Source organism: Oryzias melastigma, linkage group LG11 (genome assembly GCF_002922805.2).
Source record: "Oryzias melastigma strain HK-1 linkage group LG11, ASM292280v2, whole genome shotgun sequence".
In the NCBI taxonomy this organism is placed as follows: domain Eukaryota; kingdom Metazoa; phylum Chordata; class Actinopteri; order Beloniformes; family Adrianichthyidae; genus Oryzias; species Oryzias melastigma.
In genome coordinates, this window is record NC_050522.1 from 15390503 (window position 1) to 15417892 (window position 27390).

At 39.3% G+C, this 27390-nt stretch overlaps 3 protein-coding genes across 4 annotated transcripts in view; 1 reads left to right on the forward strand and 2 right to left on the reverse strand.

The window, feature by feature from the left end:
- The first annotated feature begins 528 nt into the window (after nt 1–528).
- On the forward strand, nt 529–7275 carry gmpr (guanosine monophosphate reductase). Its single transcript, XM_024294705.2, has 9 exons — nt 529–961; nt 4316–4435; nt 4572–4655; nt 5059–5232; nt 5316–5397; nt 5688–5794; nt 5953–5995; nt 6061–6220; nt 6372–7275. Exons 1-9 carry the CDS (start codon nt 875–877, stop codon nt 6550–6552), a joined length of 1038 nt encoding a protein of 345 aa, XP_024150473.1. The 5' UTR covers nt 529–874; the 3' UTR covers nt 6553–7275.
- Nucleotides 7276–8497: 1222 nt separating this feature from the next.
- atxn1a (ataxin 1a) overlaps nt 8498–27390 on the reverse strand; it is an 86413-nt gene continuing 67520 nt past the window's right edge. Inside the window, exons 1-3 of one of the 2 annotated variants that reach the window (XM_024294509.2) lie at nt 24360–24848; nt 15877–18118; nt 8498–13611 (exon numbers count right to left, since the gene is read on the reverse strand). In XM_024294509.2, coding sequence (XP_024150277.1) covers nt 13033–13611; nt 15877–17682 — 2385 coding nt within the window. In that variant the 5' untranslated portion in view covers nt 17683–18118; nt 24360–24848 and the 3' untranslated portion in view covers nt 8498–13032. Of the gene's footprint in view, nt 13612–15876; nt 18119–24359; nt 24849–27390 lie in introns of those variants that run through there. The other variant, XM_024294501.2, reaches the window with a different exon arrangement.
- The window catches only part of adnp2b (ADNP homeobox 2b), a gene marked incomplete in the record, with an annotated part of 705870 nt that continues 687762 nt past the window's right edge, over nt 9283–27390 (reverse strand). The window contains 1 exon segment of the mRNA XM_024294457.2: nt 9283–9910.

A 27390-nucleotide genomic window follows, 5' to 3' on the forward strand; every position in this document is an offset into this window, starting at 1 on the left:
TTACATGAGAGAAGGTTGGACATGATTTAGAATCAAATAAAATGTATTTACAATAAATTATGTTAAAAAGGGGCAGGAGGTTTCCAAAGAATTTAAAACATTTGTTTCAATAAGGATTCAAATGATCAAACAGAAGTCCGATTATACGTCACGGGAATTTAAAACAACACATTGTCACAAATTAATTTCTAATAGTTTTGAGAGATTTCGTGCCTAAGATGGTGAAACACATTTTCTGAGGTTAAATGTCATCTGATTGAATGCTCTGAATGTGAGGTATTTTAGGAACCAGATAACTCAAAGGTCAATGACTTCAGAGAGTGACTCTGTTTCTCTTTTTTACTCATTTTGGACGTTATGATATACAAATAAAATATTTAAGTCAAGATTAAGTAAAACTTTTCTGCTTCTGTGTTTCACCTCTTTTTCTCGATCCTGTTTGGCATCACGTGGAGCAATGCTCCAAGCGGACAGCAGGTGTGCTCTTCAGCACTGCAGCAGCGCATGTGCTGCTGCAGTGCTGCCCTGTCAGTGTGTGTGTTTGTGTGCATCAGTGAATGGGACAGCCGTGCCAGCTCGCCACTGCTGCTGCTGCCACTCTGCTGGATGAGGAGGACAGATGTAAGGCCGGAGGAGAGGAGGGATACAGAGAGGAAGGCGGGTGGGAGAGAGGCCCAAATAAAGCCATGGGGGCCAGAGCTGGGCTGAGCCCCCCTTTGCTATAAATACGCTGGCCGCCTGCAGGTTCGGGTTTGGTGGTTGGGGCTTGAGACCTGTGACCACCACTGCTGCTGCTGCTGCAGCCCTCCTCAGCGGAGTCCCCTCTGCATACTCGTCATCTTCATCCTGGCCATCCAGGTTCTGGGGATCCAAGATGCCTCGAGTGGACGCGGACCTCAAGCTGGACTTCAAGGATGTCCTTTTCAGACCCAAAAGGAGCAGCCTGAAGAGTCGCTCAGAGGTTGGTAACACTTACAGCTCCTGTTAGATCTTAAAAACATTCAGTGAATACTGGTAAAGGCCTCTACTGTAATATCTACTTAGCTTACATGTACTAATAGCATTACCATGTTTTATTTGTTAAAAAAATAAAATGTTAACCTATAAGAACATCCCTCTGCATTTCTATATACGTAGCTCTACTCTTTGGCTTGTTTATTGCAGCTTTGGGCCTGAAACAGAGAGGTGACCTTCCTAAAGGTGAAAAAAATACAAGTGTGTATGCCAGACAGAAATTTGGGGCAATAATTGTGTGCAGACATGAAAGCACTATTGGGATTAAGATGTGGCCAAAATCTGGGTTTTATCTGATTTTTTTAAAGCTATTCTGACAGATCCCATTTTGTTTTGTTGACCGTGTGGAACAAAACAAACCTGTTCTGGCGGTTTATCCCCTCATCTCGCTCAGTTTCATTACACAACATCAGCGTCTGCTGCTGACCTGTAGTGATCACTGTAGTGATCATGGTTCGGTGACAGTGGATCCAGAAGCCAAAGTGGAAGTTGGAAGAGGCATAGGAAGGGCAACGAGCAACACGAGGCACAGCAGATTTCTCAGAAATGCTGTTTAAAAATAGGACTGTGTTACAGGCAAGCAGAGGACATTCCATACTCCACAGTGACACGAGGATACTGTAACATAACAGACGCATGAGGGTGTCAACTAAAAACACTGATCTTTAAGCTCAAAAGTGAGAAGATCTGGTGTCTGTAGGTCTACAGTAGACTGTTTAAGTCTATATATACATCAGGACTGCAGAAAGTTTAGGTCTCAGTGTTTCTGTGTGGAGCACAAGATGCCCACCGCTACAGGTCATGAGTATCTGAAGTGTGAGGTAGAGGCACTGCCATGATCAAAGTAAAAAAATAACAAGTCTGGAAATATTAAAGGTTTTTGGAAATGTAGGGCAAAGTGCCTTAACACTGGTAAATATCAGCATGTCCTGTGCACAGTTTCTCAATTAGATTAAAAAGACTTTTTTACCTCCTAGAGTTAATTTTAAAGCAGGCCAATAAAATATATTTTTTTCTTGATTTTATTTGATTTTATAGTTTTTTTATGTGCTTTTTTTAATTTAATTTTGTTTTTTTTATTTAATTTAATTTTGTTTTATTTTGTTTAATTTTATTTTATTTAATTTCCTTTTATTTTACAATGTGTTTTGTTTTATTTTATTATGTTTTATTTTATTTTGTTTTGTTTTATTTTATTTTATTTCCTTTTATTTTATTTTATTTTGTTTTATTTTATTGTATTTATTTTTATTTTATTTCCTTTTATTTTACTATGTTTTTTGCTTTATTTTATTTTATTCTACTATAGGGGTTTATACAAATATACACCTCGTGTTTCCAAAGATTTATAACCCTCTTTTGTAACAGTAATCTGTCCAACACAAGAGCCTTTCAACTCTTATCTGTTTGCTCAGTTGTTGCACAGGACATGTTAAAAAATATTAAATAGAGGGAAAAAAGATGAAAAAATAATAGTACAAAAAAGTACCAATAAATAAATAAATTCATACATAAATAAAAAAAAAGATTATTTAAAAATTCCACTTTTTTCCTAGTGATTCACATTTTTAAGAACTTTATGTCAAGGCTGGAGACTATCAGCAAAAACTCTCTTCAAATAATGTCTACAAAGAGGAACAAGGTATTGTTAAGTTAATATTTAATGGTCAGGTAATGGAGCTGTGATGGACTGCTGTTTGTCCTGGGAGTGTCCAGTTTGATTTTCCGACCAGCTTGGATCAGGTGCATGAATTACATAAGCTGTTATTTTTATGGGTTGCAAAGCCTGTAAAGTGCAAACACAGTTTGCAGGAAGTACTATAGTATTTTTATCAGTTTTACTAACAGGAACTAAAAGGCGAATTATGCAGTGAATATAGCACATGTGAAACAACAATTTGATCTGGAGGTCCCCAGTTTATTAAACATGAGTTAATTATTCTTTTTTTATCACGTCTTCAGTAAGAAAATGATTTTTCTAGTGTTGCATTATCAAAAAACTCTTATTAAAATCATGTGTCTTGCTTATAGTTTATAAGTGACTGAATCAGACTGTAAGAAAAGCCATAAAATTGATTATCTGACTGTTTTTTGTTGATTTCAAGCAGTTTCAGAGAATAAAAATAAAGAAAACACAAACATAAATCAAATTTTTGCATGATATTGATTGATTAATTAGTTAAAAAGTGGAAATTAAAAACAATTATGCTAGCGATGTTCCCAATGTTAGTTAATAAAGTATAGCAAGCCTCCACTTAAGTACGCCTGAAGTTTATTTTATTAGATTTACTTAAATACAAGAATAGCAAATATACTGTAGACTTGTAAGTGTAGTGAAGGAATTAGACAAACTGAATATTTTTTCAGACTAAATTAGAAAATTTTAAGTTTACAATATATACCTAGTATATTACAGTAAAAGAAACTCAAGTATACTGCATCATTTTTTGTACGTAAAGAATAATGCTGCATAATGTTAATTTATGAATTGAGGTTATTGGCAGCTAGCAAACTGTATCTTGCAAAATACTTGTTATGTTAATATGTTTGAAGTTTAAAATAAATAAAAAATGATTTGTTACACAGTACAGTAAAATGCTTTTCTGATGAAATAAAAAAAAATATATATATATAAATTCTCCTCTGATAGGATGGCTGCTCCTGCAGTGTATCACATTACAAGCAGCAATGGTTTGATCTAAATGATTCAGAGCATCTACATTTTGACTCCACACACCAGAACATGAACCTCTGAAGCTGCAGCATCATTTAGACCAACCTGAGGCTCCACCAGGTGTTTAATTTTAGAAGGTATTGTATTTTACTGTGCATTCAACCAAACAAAACTGTCAGATAAGTCAAACTTTACTTGACGTATTCACAAATGGTTAAAGTATAGGACCTGTCACTCTGGGAGGTACTGACTACATTACCCACAATGCTCCAACAAAGAAGGAACTGGTGGGGCTTCACAGTCTGCTAAGCTGGACATTTTTAAAGGTTGTGTACCACAGTAGATAGACTATCTATGATTGAGCAAAAGTCAAGGATTTTATGGTCCAAAAAATGTAGTTAGCTTTGATTTCATTTTAGTTTGTTAGATTCGTGAATTTTTGTCAGACGCACCAACAACAATAAAATAAACTGTGTTTAGTGTTTATTATTATTATTTCTTTTTTTAATCACTGTTCATAAAACACTCATCTAATCTCAATGGGATTTCTTGGTAAAATAAATGTTAAATAAAATAAAAAAAAGACATTTTTTTTATTTAAAGTGTAATTGTGTTCTTCTTTTTTAGGTGGATCTTCAGAGAACTTTTACATTCCGTAACTCCAAGCAGACCTACACGGGCATCCCCATTATAGCAGCCAATATGGACACCACAGGAACATTTGAGATGGCCCAAGTTCTCAGTAAAGTAAGTAGATAAAACACATTTAAACTTATTTGTTTTCCATCTAGGATTCTCTGGAATGTTTAAGATGCATGGAAGATATTATTTATGTCAGTTAAGGTCACTGGAAGTAACACAGCCTTCTGGTTTTGGCTTTCAGCACACTCTCTTCACAGCAATTCATAAACACTACACCGTGGAAGAATGGAAACAGTTTGCTGCTGATCATCCAGAATGTTTAGAGGTAAGATAAAGACTTTTGTTATTTTAATTAAAAGTTCCACTCCGATCATCCTTTGATCTATTTTCAAATCTTTCCCAGTGGTCTTTTAATTATGATTATGCTGTTTGGAGCCAAAACATTGTTTTCTAGAACATAGTTTCTGCAGCAGTAAAAATTCACCCCTGAGTTGTGGGTGGGACTGTTGGTGTGGAGCAAGCCCGCCCCCCTTCCCCTCTCTTTTCCAGAGCAGGGAGGTTGTGGCGTATTTTCTACATCACGAATAAGCTCTTTTTCAAACTGCATTTTTTTCTCTTAAATCACAGCAATTTGAATAAAGAAACACTCAGAAATGCAGTTTGAAAATGTTAAAAACATTAAATATCATTGTCTTTAAGGAGGACACATTTTCCTTTTTTCCCTGCAGCATGTTGCTGCCAGCTCAGGAAGTGGAACAGCCGATCTGGAGAAGCTATGTGCCATCTTAGAAGCCGTCCCTGCTCTTCGGTACATCTGTCTGGACGTGGCCAACGGCTATTCTGAGTACTTTGTGGAGTTTGTCAAGAAAGTGAGGGAAACATTTCCCAAGCATACCATCATGGTAAGAGCTCATCGAAGCTAGCGTGATATTTTGGCTCCACAAGAAACATCAGCCTGAGACTCGCGGGTTTGTCTTCCTGTCAGGCAGGAAATGTTGTAACAGGAGAGATGGTGGAGGAGCTCATCCTGTCTGGTGCTGATGTAATAAAAGTGGGCATTGGACCAGGTGAGTCTGAGTGGGCTTGAAAGGACAGAAAGTACAGAGAAGCTTAAACCCAAGAGAATAAAAGCTTACTTTGAAGTTATATTTTTGCTCAGCGTGTGATGAATATTTATTATCTCTATGAACCCTATAGAATTTTAATCTCAACTTCCAGCATAAAAAGATGCTTAGGGATATAGCACCAAGTTCCTGTATAGGAAATAACATCATCTCCTGGGATTAAAAGACATCAGTTTCCTCTGTTTTGAATAGTTAAATATGGAAATGTGCTCAAACTTCTCTCATGTCTGCAGGATCCGTGTGCACAACGAGGATAAAAACTGGAGTGGGTTACCCCCAGCTGAGTGCCGTCATAGAGTGTGCAGACTCAGCACATGGTTTGAAAGGACACATCATCTCTGTGAGCATTCATGCTTGTAAAAATATAAATCAGGAGAGTAATCCAAAACAATTAGATCCAAGTAATTATAGTGCTGTAGTAACATATTGCAGCCAGTAGAGGGAGACATAGTTCTTCTAGTTTAAGTAGAAACACTTAAAGAATCTTCCTTTGACCAGGATGGTGGCTGCAGCTGTCCAGGAGATGTGGCGAAAGCCTTTGGTAAGTCCACAGTTCAATGCAGAGTACGGGTGACCTCTGTGTCTGACCTCTCCTTGACTCCTCAGGGGCCGGGGCAGACTTTGTCATGATGGGAGGAATGCTCGCAGGCCACGACCAGTGCTCTGGGGAAGTAATTGAAAAGAATGGCAAAAAGTACAAACTCTTCTACGGCATGAGCTCTGACACAGCCATGAAGAAATATGTGGGCGGAGTTGCTGAGTACAGGTGAGAGGTCACGGGGTACACAAACTTTTTGTTTTGAGGGCCTCCTCAATGTAGCATTTCCTTCCATGTTATATTAGTCTTTTAATTGTTGCTGCTTTTAATTTTTTAAATAAATAAATAAACCTCTGTTTTTTCTCATGTTTGTTCCCAGGGCGTCTGAGGGTCGGACGGTGGAGGTTCCTTACAGAGGGGATGTAGAAAACACGATCCGGGACGTCCTCGGGGGGCTCCGCTCCACCTGCACCTACGTGGGTGCAGCCAAACTCAAGGAGCTGAGCCGCAGAACCACCTTCATCCGCGTAACACAGCAGTCCAGCCACATGTTCACTTAGGAGCAAACATCCAGCTTGATAGAAACAGTTTCCCTGCATTAATGCCTGTCTATGCAGAGTCCTGCTGGGAGTCAGTCGGACCGATTTCACCTCACAAACACAACACCTGTGCCTCCGTTTCTCTGCTGTCAGACAGAATCAAGTTTGTTGGTATTCTGAGTCAAGACATCATAACTGCATTAAGAAATAAAAAAAACAGCAAAAGCATGTTGGCTCAAAGAACCTCAGTTTTAGGAAAGACTGGGATTAGATGTTTCTAAATCTGCAGCATTTTTAAACTAAACACTTCATGCAAACCTGTTGCCTTAAGGTTATTGATCTGGAATGACATTATGCAAAATTCTTTATAAAATGTCAATAAACTGCCTGAACAATTCTCTGCTAATTCCTATTTCTAAAACATGTCTGACGTCTGAAAAAATAACAAAACCTTTTCCATCCTGTCTTCCTGCTTGCATGTGCATGCTGTGGTCCTGGTGAGCTGCAATGCAAATGTATATGTGGAGAATACGGCATTAAATAATGCAAATATCTAAGAAGCAGGTGCTTTACTGTCTTCAGTCATCGTCACAATTCCTAAATTTCAAGCTTTGTGCCTTCTGCAGCAACAGGAATGACACCACACCTTCAAATACAAACACGAATCTCTGCACAGAAAGAAGAAATGACTGATCAGACAATGTTTATGTCGTCTTTCTAAATAAAGTCAAACCTACACCTGAACGTCTTCAGTTTCTGTGTTTCTTTAAAGCTGTTAAAATCACATGATAGATTTGAAGCTTCTTTAGGATTGTCTTGAACTGCAGCATCATTTTACCTCAGGATAAGAGGAGATTTTTGATGTTTTGCAATTTTATAAAACCTTCAATTAAAAATAGGATTTTGCCTTTTTGTGAAGGTAAAAATTAACTTTCAAACTTATAAAAAAAAGGCAGAAACTATGCAAAAAGCATCAAGTTTAGTTAAATATGTCTTTTAATATATCTGAATAACACAGACGAAAAACGTATATGAGTCTAAGATCGCCTGAATCTTTAGGAAACATAATTTTATATTTTAATTGTCATTTAGATTATGTTTGGAGACTTTAAATTTACCGGACCCTATTATAAAATATATGTAAAGTGCAGTTTTTCTAAAATAGCATAATGGGTGCTTTAAAGTAAAAATATGTTTGCAAGTAAGATTTCAGGTTTCCAAAGATTACCATAATAAATAAAGGTAAACGTGTAAAAAAAAAAGCCTGTCCGGCTGAAGTTCCAATCTGCAGAGTATTAAAGTATTGTTACTTCAAAAATAATTAGAAGTAATAGAGTAGTCTTCCAAATAACTAGAGTAAAAGTAAAAAAAAATGGTGACAAAAGTGCTTAAATACTGATTCTAATACTACACTTTTAAAATATATTCACTTTCAGACTCATTTTGATGAAAATACCGTTTTAACATGATCTTATGGAATTGTTCTCATAATGGAGGACATGACTGTGGCTAAAAATTGAATAATTATAATTAAAAGACCCCTGGGAACACTTAATAATAGATAAAAAGTTGATTAGCAGAACTACTTTACACTATTTTATATGCTGATAAAAACAATGATGAAGCTTTTGTTTGACTTGGTTTTACAGTCCGAGCAAAGTTATTGACTCTGGGCCGTGTTGATGTTTAGCTTTAAATCTGACAATGCTGATACTATTGTGTATCTGTAATAAATGCTACAAAAGTTTTTTTTTAAAAAAGAATAAATAAACAGATACTTGTGCTTTATCAGCATAAATCTACTTCAGTAAAAGTAAAACCTTTATGCTGCAGAAAACAATATGGTGGGTAGTACATTTTTTTTAAATTACTATAAATGTGTAACTCTTTACTAACCTAAATGTCTTAATGTTTACCGTTTTGTGCACACGTTGTGTTTAAATAAAGACACAATTTATCCGTTTTCTCCAGATATGTCAAGGTTTCATTTAGTTTGTTTTCTCCAAAGAGGTGCATTTGTACAGATGTCAGTTACATACACCAACAGGGTTTCTCCATTGCTATAGAGGTGAGACAGGGACTTGGTGAGTACAGTACGGTACAGACAAGTTAGCCGGGATCCCGAGGTCCACTCCTCCGGGGAAGGAAAGCTCCGCCGAAGAACAGAGAAACATCCAGACAGACGGGCTGCAGGCCTCAGTTCAGATTCAGCTGTGAATAGATACGTCTGTCCCTTCAGTGGCAGTGGGCGGGGTCAGAGGTCAGGAACCCGAAACGCCTGTCCCCCCTCCCAGTGTTTGATCCACACAGGCACACCAGAGATGTTCAGTCCGTTGATCCGAGCCATCTCCAGGATTACACACACAACATCTTAATAATTTATAGTTAACTGTCAATATCGACATTTGTTTAGCATTAAATCAAGTGAAATATCAAAATTAATTTACATATTGAATAACCCCTATTCAAGCCCACGTTATAAACTGATTGGGAGGAAACTAAGTTCTCATGTGGGCCTTTTTATTTTCTCCTTTCTGCCTGAGTTGGTTATCCAGCGCTATGGACATTGACATCATACAAAAAAAAAACACAATTAATGAAAAAAGTGGAATCCTGATCGAAATGTATTCACTTTTAAAACACGTCAAAGTGCCGAGAAAACATCCTTTTTTTTTCTAAACCGGAAGTACAAACATCCAGAAACAAAAAAGCACACGTGTTGTTTTTCTGATCAGAAAGTCAAAGCTCACACACCAACATTCATTTTATTTGTCAAGTTGTGCAAGAAGAAGCCAATAAAAAAAGATGACATAAGCTGTGCTCCTCCAGTGAGGATGCTTGTCAAAAAAAAGAAGAAAAAAAAGTCGACATTCTCTATGTAGTTTAAATCTCCTGACATTATGCCGAGTGCTACAAAGGAGACCAAAACGGGGGGAAAAAGGAAAATTAAAGTTCGCACTCTTTCTACGCTACAAACCAAGCTGTCAAAGGAACCAAGGACAATGGCGGTCCAGCCAGGTTGTTGCAGTGCCAAATAAAATCACACTACAAACGAAAGGATGCTTTCAGGTTTTCCTAGAAGAACCAAGGAATCAGCTTACACCTCGGCCCGTTGGACCCAAGAACGCACCGAAGTGAGAGTGGAGAACAGACACGTGAAACACAAGGTTGCAGCAAGGCGATGTGCAAAAAACTTGAGCAATTTCTCTCTTTTCAAAACAGTCCTTTTCCATTCTCACTGTCTGTTCTGAATGAATGTTAGCCCTGGGGCGGGGGTCGGTCTGAGACAGCCCGTCCCAGAATTAGAAAGTGCTGAAACATTATCAAGTTTATTACATCTACTTACATGTGCATCTCTGTTGGTTTTTCTTTTTTTTTTAAACTTTTTAAACTTTTTTTTTTTTTACAAAAAGTGGTCCCCACTAACGACGAGGTTTCTATTTCCTGTGGGTCTCAGCGTGAACCAACGACGGATCTCACACACAGTTACAGGAGGAGACATCCCACAGCCGTAAACACACTCTGCAGACACACCGACAGCGGACGAAGGCCTCACAAACAGAAGGGCGAATTCGGGGATCCTCTCTGAGGACTCGTGAGACTGAAAATACGAACAGAGGGGGCGATGCAGACTACACTACATACACTTGGCAACAGAATCGTGGAAGTATTGCACATTGTGGTACATCTCTAAAGGTAAAAAGGATTTGGGGCCATCAAGACAAAATCCAAACCATGTACACTCAAAACTTATTCAAACTTCACCACTCCCTCTACTGCATTCAAAGAATCTGTTTGCAACTGTATCATGACCTATGATTGAGCCAGTTTAGAGACCCACTCCAATAAAAATGGTGCTTTTATGGAATTTTCTCAAAGACTTTAGGCTAGAATATTTCTTTATTCAGATCGCTCCACTCCATTCTGATGTAAAAACATATTTGTTGGGGCTGTAAGCTAGCAGGAGTGTGTAAACAGATGGATGATGGGAAGGGGGCGCGGGCTTATTCAGCACCCACAGTTCCGCCCTCAACTAAGAGATGAATTTCTATTGAGTGAAATAGATTTTGGCAAAAAACTGCATAATTTTAATTAAAAGACGACTGAGAACGCTTTTACAATAGATCAAAAGATGATCGGAGTGGGACTCCAAGCTAAGCTGCGTTTAGAAAAGCTAAACGAAGGGCAGTCCTGGCTTATTGAAAGGTACCTGAAGCTAACGAGGTCACTACGGAGTCGTGGCAACGAGGCAGAGCTGGGCGGCGTGAAGAACCGTGAGGTTTTCCATCAGGGGCAGAGCAGGTCTGGGGTTTGACTCAGTTACTGCATAAATGAGAGGTTTCCCTGAAGGCTGGCAACTGGTGCAGCTGCAGCTCCCTAAAGATATGTACTCTCTGAGGAGGTTTCATAACTTTAAAATACTATCCACTTCACTGGCAGGAAATAATTGTTTTCTTTTCCCTACTTTTGGCTTTAATTGGAATTATGAACAAATGTTTTATTGCAGAAAGTGTTATACAAAGAGAATAGTCTTGTGTTTTGTCTTACTATTGCTTTCTAAAGTAACCCAAGCAGCATCACTTACTTGGCATCAGTTCACCTGATGGTTCTGCTTTTCAGGAGGGGAATGACATACTTACGACCACAAAACACAACTGACACTCCCTCTAACACAGACACACGCAAACCACACATACTGCTTGTCCTAATTGTTGTGAACATTTTTTACTGATAAAAAGGATGACAGTGGAATTGATCTGATTAGTTTTTTTTTATTCCAAATGGTGTTTATTTATTTTATTTTTTGTAAATCTAGGGTCTTCTGGTTGCTTCTCCTTAACCTCGTTTCACTGACTCATCAACTTGTGAAACAAAATCTGCTTTTTAAAAAATAAAACATTTTCCTATCATCAAAACAGCATCCAAGAAGCAAATATGGAGGCTGAGTGAAACTGATAAGATCCACAGATGCACCTGCAGGTTCTTGGACACACGTATTCTGTTTCAGATTTTTTTGAAATGGCTCTGATTGTACAACTAAACCATCAGATAGTCATCAAATAGTGCATATCACCCCTCAGCCTCCCTCTGAACCCAAGAAACCGCGGATTAAATTCAGTAGGCAGGCACATTTAAATTCTGCTCTAAAGCTACACTCGTTCAAACAACTTGACCTTAATTGAGCAGATGAGACAACATTTGCTCCAAATGTGCTAATTGCCTGATTGAAGAACAAAAAAAAAACCCTCCAGTGTTTTTTTGTGTTGGTTTCCGGACCGGGCCATCAGAAATGTTCTCTCCGCCTAACATAATCCTCTCCATGTGCAAAATGCAATTTTTCTAAAGTAAAGACAAAAAAACTGGACAAAAAGCATCATCTATACATTCCTACACAAACACGCTCCTGAAATCCTATCCTGCCACAAACACACACCACAGAGCACTTTCAGTACAACCATACTGTTAGGAAAGTGCACTAATCTGACGTCATCGAACGCATCTGCAGTCAGAACACGCCGTCACACCACCGATTGCAGGGATGGGCTGCACTGTTTAGTGTTGGGACACAAACTTCACAACTCAGCGACAAACCTTCACAATTGGGGTTTTCTTTCAGATTGAAAACAACGTAGCAAAAAGAAAGCCGTCGCTGGGTTTCTTCCCTTCCTCTCCTCCTCAGCATTCATCGTTTGCTCCGTGATCTATCTCCACCTTTTCAAAGTGCTGCTGCTACTTTCTGCCACTGTCCCAACTAAAAAAAGAAAGGTCGAAAACATACAGTACTGAGTAAATAAAGCATTGACTAATGTGTGTGGTGTGGTAAGCTAAGCGGACATGCTCCTGGTTCTCTCACAGCTCCTCTAAAACCAACTCAGAGATCATGTATGAAGAGGATTTGCTTTGAAAAGTGAATTATACGTGAACCCACTTAGGCTTAATTAAAAACTAAATGACCCCTGATTTCAGTTTTTGACAATCATTTAAAGCATTGAGTGAGATGAGGGGTTAAAAAAAATAATCATAAACCTCTATGTAAGACTTTTCTGTCATCAAACCGAAAATCGACCATGTGGCACGCCGACGCTTCCCCATGACTTCTGGCTCCTTCTGATTGAAATCAAGCTAGAGGGTACTTTTACAGTCAAAATGTGACTTTTTCTGCATTGCGTTTGTTGTGATTTAATGATTCGTGTGACAAACTTTTCTTTAAAGTGTGCAAAATATGTCAACTTGAAGGTTGCAGCCTGTGCAGACTGTGGCACCCAAGAGAGTCACGAGGGCTTTAGTCTGCGTGCCACAGAGCCACAATATTTCCATCAGTACGGATCCTTTGATTTTAAATCCACCTGTAAAAAAGGTTTAAACTACATGGACTTTTACAGTATTCAGGATAGAAAAGAAAAAAAAATAAAACATTATCATGGGCGTACTTTTCTGTGGGATCCTTTTATTTTTACCTCTTTTTCCAAACCCAGTGGTTCTGAACAGTCCTGCTAGCCGTTACTTGCCGATGTTAGACCTTCCCTCAATGCTGACTTTCACCTCATGGGGAATGAAGGAAGGTTTGGGCAGAGTTAAGGGCGGCTCTTCCTCAGATTTTTCTATGTCTCGACCCTCCGGAGCAGACCACCTTCGCTTCCTGCTCGGCGCCGGTTTGCTGCAACCAACCGCTGCGCTGCCGGCAACCTGACCTTTGAAAACAGACCTCCTTCCCTCCACCATGACATCTCCGTTTTCCATTCTGGAGCTTTCCCCGCTCCCTCTTTCGTCACTCCTCCGCTGGCTGATGCCGTTCTCCCGCTCCCGGTGCCTGGAGTTTCCTCCACTGCAGCTCTGCGGTGCGTCTGAGGCGGCTCTGTGGGGTTTCAGGTGTTGGACTGAAGCATGGCTGGCCGGCTCCAGCGTCTTCTTCAGGGAGCCATTCTTTAAGTTCTTGAGAGTGAGCGAAATACAAACGTCGCCGACAGAGAGCTTGGAACAAGGCAGCTCGAGGAGCTGGGTGGTCCGGTCGGGGCAGCATGACGACCAGCCCTGGCCAAAAACAAAGAAGGGGTACTCCAACAAGACCTCCACGCTTACCTGGAGAACAGAAAGTATGAGGTGATATAAACAAAATGTAACCTTATTTATGATTGAAAAAAAAAATGTCTGTCCACTCGTATTCAATTAACACAGCTCAGGTTAATTGAAAATGAGGCATATGGTTTATGGCTGCTTTTCTTCCTGTTCTTTTATTTTCTATTCTAGTTTGTCCTTAAAATGAATATTTTTTTTTAAATGTACACTTTCTACAAATCTATCAGAAATTTTCAGTAATGCACTGAGTCATCAAAGACCATTTACTTGGATGTAACACAACCAAAACATTTGAATCCTTTAAGCCACAACATCAAAAGTCAAAACTCTCAATTGGTCATTTGGTGTGAATTTTAGTTAAAAAAATTTTTAAAATGCCTTAATATTCAATTTATCTGTAAGAATTGGGGCTCTTTTACCAAAAACTCAAAAAAGAACAAATAAATACAACATTTTGGTTTATTTATATCTATTTTTAACATTTCTTTTTAGCGTAGAATGGCAGCTACAGGGGGATCAACGACCATAGCATGATAAATTTGAAATATATTAAATTATTATAAACAAAACGAACTAAAAACTATCTGAATGAAGACAATAAAGTCTTGAACAAACTAAAATAAACCCTCTGGCGTGTTAGCTTTGAACTCCAAATGAAAGCTGCCTTAAATCTGCAGGATCTGTCTGATTGTTATATATACAGCCAATGATCACTTGATAATCTTTAGAAATAATATAACATGAAATGTACTAATGAACCTAACTGAACCTCTAAACCACACTACTGTTCTTTTACTCAAAATAAAAACAAGGTAAAATTATACATAGATGTTTGCTGTTGTTTTAATAAATCTAACACACGTAAAAAATGCAAAAAATATATTTTTTAACATCTTTTCTGTAAATGCATAGTCACTTTCTCACATTGTTTTAGTTTGTCAATGTTTCAAATCTCACTAGTCAACATTTTATCAAGGCTAAAGAAACCTGTCTATACTGTTTCTGATTTATACTGGAAATACAGTAAGCTCTATGAGAGCGGGCAGCTCTGATCTGTTAGAAGCATTTCTACAAGCAACAGAAAAAAGAAGCTAAAATGCAAATGCATTGATCACAAATGAACAGGAACATTATTGGAAGTTAGAAGGTTAAATTCTGTTGCCTAAATATTAAGGAAAGTAAGAAATCTTTGAGCATGTGGATGACAAAGCGAGTTTACACGGACATGATGGAAAGGAGAAATGGTAAAAAATCTTATGATTAATCAAGAACATTGTTCTTAAAGCATTGCCAGACAAGATTTTCCTTGCTGTATTATATAATTTAGACAAAAAAATTTTGAGTGTGGAGCTCTCAGGAAAAGAGAAATGAAGAAAAGAGAGGCTGAAAGACAGTCAGCTTTGTGGGGTACAGAATCAAAGAGGAGCTGGGGGCTGGAGGGATGGTTAGAGACGTGCTGCGTGGGTGGAAGACTCGCACAGACAAATGAAGTAGTTTATCTGGATTCAACGCAAACCCTGAAAGAAAGTGAGGAGGATGCACTCATGGGTGTGCGTGTTGATCTGGAAAAAGCAGAAGTGATAACAGAAAGACGCGTAGGAAGTGTCAGAGTGTATATGTCTACTATACAATGAAGAGCATTAGCATGGCCTTTGCTTGTCATGAAGAAGAGCAGAACAAAAAAAAACTGTTTGCTTTGGCCAGACAAGCTGTATATACGTAGAAGGTTATGCTTTGGAAGGTCAAACCAAATAGAGTTTTCCACCGATCCCACTGGTATTCTACACATGAAAGCCTCTATCTAATAGAGCCCCTTTGTTTTGTGTCCAGAATGACTAAACATACTCTCACACTGCACGTCTTTATGCTCAATTCCAATCTGATAATCAATAGAATTATTTGGAATACATGCTTCCTTTTTTCATTTGATTCTCATTTGAATTAGATTATGGTGTGACCATGTGGAGCATCCTCAAAACAAAATAATACTGTTTTTCCAAGTTTTTGGATGTTTCAAGGGGAGTAGTCAGATTCCCAGATCCCTCATAGACTATGGGTTCTTTAGGAAAGAAACTTAGGACTACCTTTCTCTTTGCATTGTTCCTAGGACACCATTTGTGTTGTTAACATGTGAGAATGTTTAGTAAAATTACTTTTAAATCAAACATGAGCTAAGCTAGTGTTGAATATGTATAGAACACAAAAGACAGATGCTGTTTTAAGATTGGACCTTGAGTTTGGAGTTTGCTGCGTCAGCAGATTTCTCACCTGTGAACGATGTTCGCCTACGGAGAACTGAACGACGGCAAAGTTTGCTGAGGTTTGGCTCCCTTCGATGCGCTCCACCGTGGACGAGTCGATTTTCAGCTCACTGCTGATCTCTGCGCTCTGGATGAAGTCTTCCGTCCTTAGGTCCTCGACACGCTTCAGCTCACCGTCAGCCAGCTGGATGATCGAGCCCTTGATGAAGTACGGGGGTAGTGAAGAGGACGCCGCTGTACTGGACGGAGGAGAAAGAGCAACCAGCCCAGATGGAGCAGGAACCATGGGGAGATGAATTTGGGCTTGAACAACAGCACCTGAAGCAGCTTCATGGAACGAGCCGCTTTCTGAGGATTCCCCTTTGATGGAGGTGGCAGCGATGTACGTATGTGGGAGTGTACTAGGGAAAGGTGCAGCTTGTGTGGAGGACGTAATGTGGGAGGTCACAGGTTCTAATGTCGGGACTCCACTGACAGGGATGATGACTGGTTGGCTGCCTGGAATGAGTAAGTGTTGCTGTAAGTTGGTGTGGTAACCGCCTCCATTGCCCCCTGCGATGTAACCAATAATGGGTGGTTGTGGGTAGATGCTTGTGGAGGGCAGCCCCATTGACAGTGACTCTGTGGCATTGTGGGTAGTCTGGATAACAGTCTGAGGAGACAGCGAGCTGACACCAGCTTTCAGATTGTCTACACTTGGTGGGGGAGGAAAGGTGAAAGAGCAGGTGGTGGACGAGGATGGGGTCCGGTTGAGCGGCTTGCCCATGACAATGCCACCTTTCTCTTGATGTGTGGGGGCGGAGGCTGTTTGCTTCTCTAGGTTGGCTCTGGTTGGTAAAAGCTGGTGGTCCTCATGGCTGTTGGGCATTAGCATGACCGAGGTTCTTGGCCCTAAAGATTCATGAGTATAGTCTGGTGATAGAACTAGCTGACGGGCCTCATAAGAAGACAAACAGGACGTGGGTTCCCTTGGTTTGCTCCCTGACTTAAAGAGGCTCGACTCTGGGGACAGTCTAGGCCTCTGCCCTCTTTCCACATCCCCGTTGTGGAACTCTCTAGATCTGGAGGCACCTTCCTCTTTTCTTGAGGGACCGTCTGTATATTTCACCACAACGTGGGACATACCATGTCCCATAGAATGGTGGGGGTGCACAGACTGGGCCGACAGGTGAGACGACGCTAGAGTCCGAGGGGACGTTGAAATTTGAACGTTGTGTGGGATGGAGTCTGTGGAAGGAGGAGGCATGGAGGTGCGTCCCGATGACGTTCGATGCTGGTCCTGCTTGGAGACAGTTGTTTCCGCGTAAGCGGCTCTCTGTGCGGCTGATGAAGAGGAGGGGAGGGGTGGAGGAGGCGGTGGGAGTAGCTGTTGGGGGATGTAGCCTGCGTAGGGAGTAGGGTAGGGTGAGGCTATTAACTGCAGGTTGGGGGGAAGTTGGGTGTAGTGGACTGTCCCTCCAACCGTGGCCTGTGTTATGGGGGACGTGTACACGGTAGGAAGTGAGGACACCAGCCTCAGCGAGGATGAACAGGGGGAAGAGTGGGTCAAGGATGGGGATTTGTACAAGGCCCCATCCGACTGGTTAAAGCTACGATGCTCACCCAGGCTGCCTTCATTTCCACCAGCCACACTGGCTAGCCAGGTCATGTTCTCCGTGCGCTGGCTGTCACTGGGGGGTGGCACAGGTGAGCGGTTTTCAGAAGGCAACGTGCATGATGGGATTTCCCTCTTCTTTGGGGGTAAACATTCATTACTGCGCTCCTGGTTGGACTTCATGTTGGTTTCACTTCTTGTCTTCTTGTCTCTGTACATGCCTTTAGTCCCAGCGCCTGTTCCTTCTTTTCAAACTTTCCCGCTCTTTCTTTTCCTACTTTCCTTTTTCTCTTTTAACTCTTCATTTCTACATTGAGTTGCCAAAAAAAACAAAAAAAAGCCCACCAATTTTTTTTCCTCTTTTTCCCACTCGATTTAGTTCACCCAAAGCTGCCGCTTGCCAGGTCTCAATTCAAAACCTGCACCCCAAGACTCGAACGAAGGTGTCAGATGGAGAGGGAAGATTTAAAGGGGGAGAAGTGGAGTGGTCTGTTCCCAATCTTTAGCGGCTGAGTGGTGAACCCAGTGCGGCGGGGGAGAGCATCACAACGTCACACCTGCTGCAGTTGCAGAGGCCGATGGGGGGTCGAGTGCGCTGAACTTCATGTGGAATCATCTCCCTCCAAAGGAAAGCCTGCCCACACGCAGCACAAACCTACGGAGAAGAGACAGCAATTAGAAAGAAGCGTCCAACTTACGCACAACACATTACATAACACACTTTGGAGATGTTATTTGTGTGGCTTTTATTTGCTTTGACAGCAGTGGTGTCACAGGTTAAGGCTAAAAGTGCTTAAGAACTTATTTTATTTAAATACATTTCAATAAGGTGTCAGCAGCAAGGTTAAACAAAATTCTGTAATTCCTACTAGTCTCAAGGTTCCACAGCAAAAAACTGTATACAAATACAACATCTTACGTCTGACCCGTCTTGAGTTAAAGATTGACATCTTAGTCATAAATAATTTAAATGTTTTTTTAAATACACGCTTTAAAGCTTTTTTGTACTCAACTGTTTGACCTCAGGTCAAAATGTTCAAAAAGTCAACATATTCTTTCCTTGAAACTCACACTTCACTTCACTTCTTCTTCAAGTTTATTTTCTGAAGGGGAATTTTATGCAAACACATTAAGAATAGCAACAAGTAAATAAAAATCTCATCGGGGTTATATATGAAAAACCTCATCATTACTGAGTTAAGACATTTTGTCACATAAACAAAACTGTAACAAATGATCGAACATTTAGAAAGATATATAAAAACTGGTTTTCTCAAATTGCTTTTTGTTATAATTGCAGTCAAAAATGATTATTAAAAAAAGTAAAAGTTTATTTTTTTAAATGATTCAAAAGAACCGAGAAAACATCTGGAAAATGAATGGATAAAGCCAGTTGTACAAATATTATTTAATAAAAAAGAGAGCATAGTAGACTTGTGAATTCTCTTAAACAAGTAGACTATTCTTAAGAACTTTTGGCAAAAAAGTTATTAAATATAATTAGTAGCCTGCTTATATTTTTGAAATCTCTTGCGGAAAGATGCTGTCAACACAGAAGAGAATGAAATGTACTGAGGGTCAAATATTCCTTTCTGTAGCTACTGCACGTTCTATACTGTAACTTGTCTTTCAAACTTTTCTCACATGACGCCCACTAACTAGTCTATACTGACAAAGAGACATAAAACATTTTGACAGACTTCATCAACAAGCTAAATACTCAGGTTCAACACAATTATTCAGATCCTGCAGGTTCCCCTCACTGAAAGTACACACTTGCATTATAGAAGCTCTGATATATTTCTATGACGTACAGTAGTATGAGAAATCCAAAACCAGCACAAAAGAGAAAATGAAAATGCTTTACAACAAGATCAAACGTGTGGACACCATCGCCAAAACAATGAAACATTACTATTAAATAAAAATAGACAGAAAAAGATAGATACACATACACCAGGGGTGTCAAACTCAATCGCACAGGGGGCCAAAATCCAAAACACACAGTAGGTCGCAGGCCAAACAGTGGGATATTGTTCACTTTGTCTTGATCAGATCGGGGTTCAAGTGTGGGTTCTGCCAATGTGTTTTGTTTTCTGGCTGTTTGACTCTGTTTATAGTCATTAGGATGATGACACCATTGTGATGTAAAATGCTGTATTTAATAGAAAAAGCCAGGAGTCCTTCTAGTTGCTCTCTGACCTCCATCATTGCAGTGTTGCTTCAATGTCATAATAATGATATAATATGATCTGGAGAGCCCATTATAATTAATTACTCCGCAGGCCGGATCCAGCCCGACACATGTGACGCGCACAATAGGTTATTAAAGAAAAGACAAAGAAATACCCCCGTGAAGTCCTATTTTTAACTCCTTAAAATTCCATATAGATCATCTTTTGAACATGTTTAAAGCTGATGAGTAACTGAGTAGCTGATGAAACTGACACATCATGATCAGATTGTTAAAGTTCTACTACCATCATCTTTTGATCTATTGTTAAAGCGCTCTCAGTGGTCTTTTATTATCATTGTGCCATTTTTAAAAAATATAAAAAAAATCTGCATTGTTTTCTAGAACATAGTTTGTGCAGTAATTTACTAGAAATTTGCCTGCAAATTGTGTGTGGGATTATTGATATGGAGTAAGCCCACCATCACTTCCCATCAACTACCCGTTTACACTCTCTACTGATAACTTACAACCCCTCACAACCCCAATCTAACATTACTGGTTCAACAAAAATAGCAAGCAAGTAGTTTTTAAAACTGGATTTTTTTCGTCTGCTTCTGGTTCACTATTTAAATAAAGAAAACAATATAATTAACAAAAAAGAGGAGTGGGGAACAGGAAATACTAATTGAGAACCATTGTTCCTTAGGATAAGCTATCAGTTGCGTAGGTTTTTGTGATTTAGGAAGGTAACTTCAACACAAACACATAGTGGCAGCATTGTAACAAGAGTAGAAAAACAGACAAAATCTGGGGTATTTTTGTGTCAAAGTGAGGTTGAAAACATTTGCTCAAGTACAGAACCACGGTTCAATCAATCACGACTAAAAGGTATGTTGAGAGGTACTGATGATAGGTGAGCTTTTAGTGCTCGGATGCATTTTTCCTCGACTCTCGCTGCCTTTTTTAGTCATTACATCTGCTCTCGACTCTCCTGCCTCAGTCTGCCCACATCTGCAACTGCAGAAATCCACTCCGAGTTGCAGATTTCAGTAAATTTTGTTTTACTTTTCTGCCTTTTTACCTAAAAGAAAGGTGATTACTCTGATTTTATTGATTAAGTTTCAACAAATTGAAGATGAAGATAAAGTCAAACATTTGGTGTCTCAGATCAGAAACACCATGTGACATATTGGATTTACAATGAACACTTTAATTAACAATGTTTAGATATCTGGGAAAAATGTCTTCCTTATTTATTCAATAAATAAATAATATATATTTGGAAATCAAGTTGGTGGATTTTTTTATTTTACCCAACTTTAGGACATTGTTGACACCATCCACCATCAAAATACACATTTTATAAAGTTTAGTCTTCATGTTTTTTTTAATCGTTGGCTATCTTGGAATACTTTTAAGAGTTTAGACTGGTTTAGATGGTTAGTTAAATTGTATCCCCTTTGGATGTAATTGAACCACATAATAAACACAATGTTGACAGAATTTCCACAAAAATTAAACATTAAGAAGCTTTAAAAGGAGGATTCACTGCAGAAATTAGTTTTAATAAACTTACGGATTAATTGATTCTAATTGTAGCTGTTAAAAAATCGCATTAAGAACAATCAGTTTGGGAAAAAAAAAAGGAAAAAAAACTTTATGGGCAAACGGAGCGGAGATAAGAAGAAACAGCCCTTGAGTTATTTTTAAGAAGAGAGTTTTTCCTGCCTTGGATGCTCCGAAGCAGCCAGCTGCCACTCTGTAACATCATCTCTCCTACTGCAGCATTTGTGTCTGCATTGCTCCACACTGTGATCCAGACAAGAACATGGGTCGTGCGTAGATCGATCCTTTTTGCAAGAATAAAACACATCACAGCAACATCTCATGAAAAAATAAGAGACGGATAAGATCCAATGGGAAGCGGGGCGAGGAGGACAACATAGGCTTGGAGGCACCAGTGCGGCGGAGGCACAGAGAGAGGCAGACTCCGATGACCTACATTGCAGAAGGAGAGAGTACAGCTTCACTGCAACTGACACTCAAACACACATTTGCAGAAAAGCTCAGTCATCTGCATCCTGCTGAGCTGGCTGGACTGTGAGTTTGTGGAAGTGTGTGGATATCAGATGACCTGTAACCCAAGCCGTGCGCCTCCATGTGCAATAAGCCGTTTTACACACTGACAAAAACACACTGGCCCACTTAACCAGACACTGTGAACTAATCCAATCGGAATACTATTGAGAATGCATCTCAACAGCTTTAGTTCTTTTTAGCTTTCTTTTCTTGAAAGGAGTTGTGTTTTATGTATAGGACCAAGTGGTTAAAAAGTGACAAAATGAAAAATCTGTGACAATCTAATGTGAATGGAACGTGCACTGCTAACCTTTTTTTATTTTGCATTCAAACAATTAAAATAAACTGTAACATATTTGCTCCGTTTGTTTCTATGATTAATAAATGATGTATGGTTGGAAACAGGGATTTATGGGTAATAAGTAGGTATGGATAAGGGGTGGGGAATATGAGTTGGAGCTGAAAGAATAAATAACAAGAAGGGGCTAAAAGCTAACAACTAGTACTAATAGTGTGAAAAAATGGCACTAAAGAGATACAAGAAGATGATAAAACAGTTTAACTTCCAGGAGAGCAATAACTGAAAGAAATAACGAAGAAAAACATCCTTGAGTAGAAAAACATCCATGCAACTCTGAGCTACACGACTGTCTGTGTATTGCTAACTAAAATAATCATGTTTCTTTGCATGCAATTTAGGAAAAGTGTTTTTTATAGCAGTGAAATTCTGCTAGCACAGTTATTACATTGCCTCCTGTTTCTTTTTTCATTACATAGTTTTTTAATGTTTTGTTGTGTTTACTGCATACATACCAGCTGCATTCCCAGTTCCAAATGTGCAGTAAAAGTGATTCAAAGTAATCTGAGGGTTTATGTTAAAATGAACACTTGTGCTGCATTCACGTCGCCCTCAGCAATGCGTATTCAAGTGACCGCTTCCAATGAAGGCTATGGCCAAATCCAAATTCTTCCCCTACCACTCCAAATGAAGGGGAATTTGAAGGGAAAGGGGTGTCTGAAATTGTTTTTTTAAGGGTAGAGCGAATGGACTTAAAGTTCTGTATCCCTCCACCAGTAGGGCGAGCCGTGTCGCGCTGTTCACACGAGTGTGCTCTGAAGAAAGGAGTTTATATTTAAATGTAAGTAATGACTTGTTGTTTTCAAACGACCTTTTAAAGTTATAAAACCAATGTTATGAATTTCCGAGCGTTAGCAGCTATGCGCTAACGTCGATGACTGGCGATTATTGATGACATCATCGAGTATTAGTGCAGTCCGAATTCAAAGACACTATTCTTCCATAACTCTCTATTTGGAGGGTTAAAGGGTGGGGAGAAGGTGTAATGGTAAGGAAAGAATTTGGATTCGGCCTATGTAAACGCACATGAAAAAGTGTTTCAGGCTTCAAAGTTCAAAAATCTGCGATTTTAACCGAAAGAAATAACCTGCGATAATGCTAGTGTGAATGCTGTAAGATAATTTTAGCTGCTAAAGATGCTAGTGCTATTGGCTGAAGATGCTAAAATTGATAGCTGAAAATGCTGAAGCTGATAGCCAGCTAAAATATTAGCTAAATGCCAAATCAGCCTAAAAAAACTTAGGCTAGTCACAGCACGTAGCTGAAATATAAGCGAAACTCCAAAATAGCCTAGAAAAAAAATGTCTGAATTAGCCAAAACAGCTAGCATGTAGCTAAAATTTAGCTAAAATCTAAAAAGCCTCGAAGATCTTTGTAAATGCCAAAATAGTCCAAAAAGCTAGCAGAATAAAATGATCTGGAGGGCTGGATATAATCACCCAGAGGGTCGGATTCGGCCCCTGGGCCTTGACTTTGACAGGTGGATAACAGGAATGATCAAAGTTAAAGAGAAATATTACATTTTGCCCTGATTTAATAGTTTTCTTGCATTCTTGGTATGAATATCTTAGACAAAATTTGTTATAAATTGAAGCTTTATAAATAAACTGAATGACATTGATAAAACAGTTATAAATTAATAGTAACTTTGCTTTTTTTTTAAACTACTAATGAAAATACGCAGGACAGAGAGAGCCTGTGGCACATTTATAAACCTAATCGCGATTGAAGGTTTGTTATCTCACTGCTAAATACAGCTCAGCTGGTGGTTCTTCTTATCTGCACCTCTTCCTTCTGGTTCATAGAGTGGGTGTGACGGTCCACGTGCCCCGAAGTAACCTGAAACTTTTTCTGTCACTCACAGAAGAGCAGAAAAGAGGAGGAATGGAGGCTCAGAAGGTGAGAAACAAGGTGAAGATGGAGTTCAGCAAACAGCGAGGGGCGAAGACAAATGACAGTCAGAAAAGACAGAGAGCATCACTTGGCAAACAAGCGCCAGCACTGTTGCATGACTTGCACTTTCTCACCCCTTAACAAGCTCTGAGGGTTGGTGGGTGTTTGGAAGGAGGTGCTGGTGGGAGACACAAAAGTGGGGGCTAATGGAAGGCGAAGAATGATAAAAATGTGAGACGAGAAGACGGGACACCAGCCAAACGAAGGGAGAAACTAGGGCAGCCTCAGTATGCGTTTGCTGACACACTTGCACACAACAATTCTGGATTAACAGGCGCAAACACTCGTTTTGGTGAAAAGTGTTGCATACGCCGTGCGAAGTTTCCTTACCAGGCTGACATTCCGCCTCCCTCTTTCATTTGCGCCCTCCTTCAAGTGCTCTGTGCTCCAGCTTTTCCATGTCCTTTGTAAAGCAATCCCAGTCTTTTTCTGTCTCCAAGCGGAAAATCCTACAGACTTGGGAGTTTGTGTGCAACAAAACTGCTGCAGGCTTTTCACACCCCCACTCCAACACAGCCAAAAAAAAAAGAAGCTGCTCTCAGGTGATCACACACATACAGGAAGACTGGTAGCACACACCCACAGGGAGGGAGTCCCGCATGCACAGCTCTAACACGTATTATGTAAGGGGCTGAATACGAGCCAGAGCTCTCACAAAGTCTGCCCTACACACACACACAAACACAAGTCCCGCCCACCATTCCCCTAGTCCAACTTCATCAGGTATTCATTCAAAAAACACACACAGGCCAGCTGGCTGTAAGCCCAGAGAGCGCTTACAAGCAGAGAAAGAGAAGGAGAGTGGGAGGGTGTTACAGCGAGAAGGGCAGGTCTGTGGTGGAGATAAAGAGGCAGAGACGGAGGGAGGGAATGAGCAGTACAGATTAGAGGGACACACTCAAACAGAGGGAGTACATAAAAAAAGAGTGGCTCATGAAATCTATAACCACAATGAATCTGGGGCAGAAACTGCAATCCGCAGTCCTGGAAATATGAAATAATGCAGGAAATAGTGAAACCTTATTGGTGTAGGTCAAGCAACCTTGGGTGACAGATTTAAAAAAAAAGTTTTTTACTAAATCAACATCAACAAACACACACACAATGACATAGTACACGAATTTTACTAACATGAACGTCCTCTATCTTAACTTTACAACAGCAGTTTTATTCAGATCCACAGGGACGCATTTCCTCATTCTGACCACTAGATGGCATGACCGACTGATAATGTGAGGCGTTCTATTTCAGTTGCATAGCTGACCTAGTTAAAAGAGCATTTGGAAGTAAATATAGATGAAATGTGCTCCTCATTGCTAAGAGATGTACCATGTGCAGGAAAGGACTTATCAGTCAGTCGGAAGACATTAACACACACATTAACTTATATACAGCTGCTCCTGTTAAGTGTACACTTCAATTCACTAAAGCCTTAACAAGCCTATTTATAATTAATACTAATCCTGACCTGAACTTATTACACTGCTAATCTTTAAACTTTAAAAAAGGGCCAAGAAATTAGATTTTTGAAGGCGGAGGATGAACTTAAAGAGATAGAATGAGGTTACAAAAAGCCAGGAGCGCACATGTAAACACACAGTGAATTATAATAATTCCCTCAAGACATAATGGGTCATGATATCCACTGAAAGACATCCTGTTTGTGTTGGTTGGTCTTCCTGTTAGCTTGATATCAATCCGGTGCTCCAGTGTTCATCATTTGCTGATTTGAAGCACAAATGTGATACAAGAAAAACGAGCTTAACTTAAAATATAAATTAAGTTGTAGTTTGAAATTACGGCAAATGATTTGTTAGTTCATTTTTTAATTCTCTACAGCATCGTTATTCAATTATCTACCCTATCTTATCATACTTTTGTTAATAATTTAACTTCATGAGTAAAAATATAAGGATTTAACTATTTTTTTAATAGTTTCTTTATTCTTACTGCTATTCCTTTTATGCCAATGCATGTCATTAGATGATGCTATCTATTTAAATATCAAAAATGTTCTGCCCATTTGGGTTAATATATTCAATAATCTTCTCAGCAACTTTTATTTTTCCAGAAACTTGGGAATTTAGTTCCTACCATAAATAAAAAAGAGGCAGATTTTCATCTTGACATACATCGTACAGCAACTTCAGCATTCATCTGGAAACGACTCGGGTCTTGTCTCCTTCAACTCTCTGTGGAAATCGGAGCTGTCGTGAAAACAGTTTTGAAATCCACATAAATTTTCATAAATTTACAGACTTCTTAACTAGGATATTTATAATAAAGGTCAAAGGAAGGGTGGCTTCCATTACCCTTCTTCAAAATGAATCTCCTTCTCTGCATTGAGATGGCTGATTTTGGCTTCCAACAGTGTTTTTCTTTTTTACAGAATCTTTTTTGCAATAAAACAGAGAAAAGTACAAAAATGGATTGGATTTTTTTGTGTGAACAATGAAAAACAACAAACTTGATTTTCTTGCACTTCCATCCTGATTATAATCACTGAGAAATCGACTATATTTAGGTATACCTTTGTAAAACAGAAAAAAAAAAATTCTGATCTTTTTACCTAGTATTCAGGATAAGATATTATCTTTTTCCATAGTGTGTACTTTTTAAGGAGTAATTCATCCACAGCAGTGGAGAAATTCTTACAAAAGTTGATTTTAAAGCAGCTAAAACTTCAGCAGATATGTCTAAATGGGAGACGATAAAACCTCTTTGCATCAATGTGCAGCAAGGTGATGCAAATGAAAGAGATTGAACCACAAAAGGATATAAAAAAGAACATTTTAGAAGAATGAAGCATAATGTGTGAAGGAAATGGAGGCAGTATAGAGCTAAAAGTATGAATAATTTGCTGTAGAAAGTGGCTGGATGACGGCACTGCATGTTTGAATGCCATACGATTGTTCCGTGCATTATGATTTCATCCCTGAACTAACCCCGCTGTGTTACATTTTTCCCTCTCCAAAGCTTTTTTTCATATTCTGCATGATTAATATTCCATAATTACACCAGAGTGTTATAAAGAAATGTTCAACCTGTGGACAACTTTCACAGCAGTGAACAGTTCTGTATACATCCCCTATAAATAAACTCTTATGCTTTCACCTTCTTTCACGCACAGACAATGCGAGCGTCTCAGTTACCCATGCTGTGCTGACAAAAGCTACACCCACCTTCCTACACATTTTCGAGCACTCTGTCCCACTCAGTCGACGGCAGCTTCGGCTCTCTTGTGCTTCCATTTGTGCCGGAGTAGAATAATGACCGACTCTGTTTGTGGGAACTTGTAAGCCCGTGGGTGCAGCACTATCACACTCCGAACAAACTGAAATGATTACAACCACACAGGCTT

What these genes read in the sequence shown, in the direction of transcription:
- gmpr (XM_024294705.2), top strand. Translation starts at nt 875, where the DNA reads ATGCCTCGAGTGGACGCGGACCTCAAGCTGGACTTCAAGGATGTCCTT. An exon ending in TGGCCCAAGTTCTCAGTAAA is followed by an intron (nt 4,436 to 4,571) that starts GTAAGTAGATAA and finishes TTTGGCTTTCAG; the next exon opens with CACACTCTCTTCACAGCAAT. An exon ending in AAAAGTGGGCATTGGACCAG is followed by an intron (nt 5,398 to 5,687) that starts GTGAGTCTGAGT and finishes TCATGTCTGCAG; the next exon opens with GATCCGTGTGCACAACGAGG.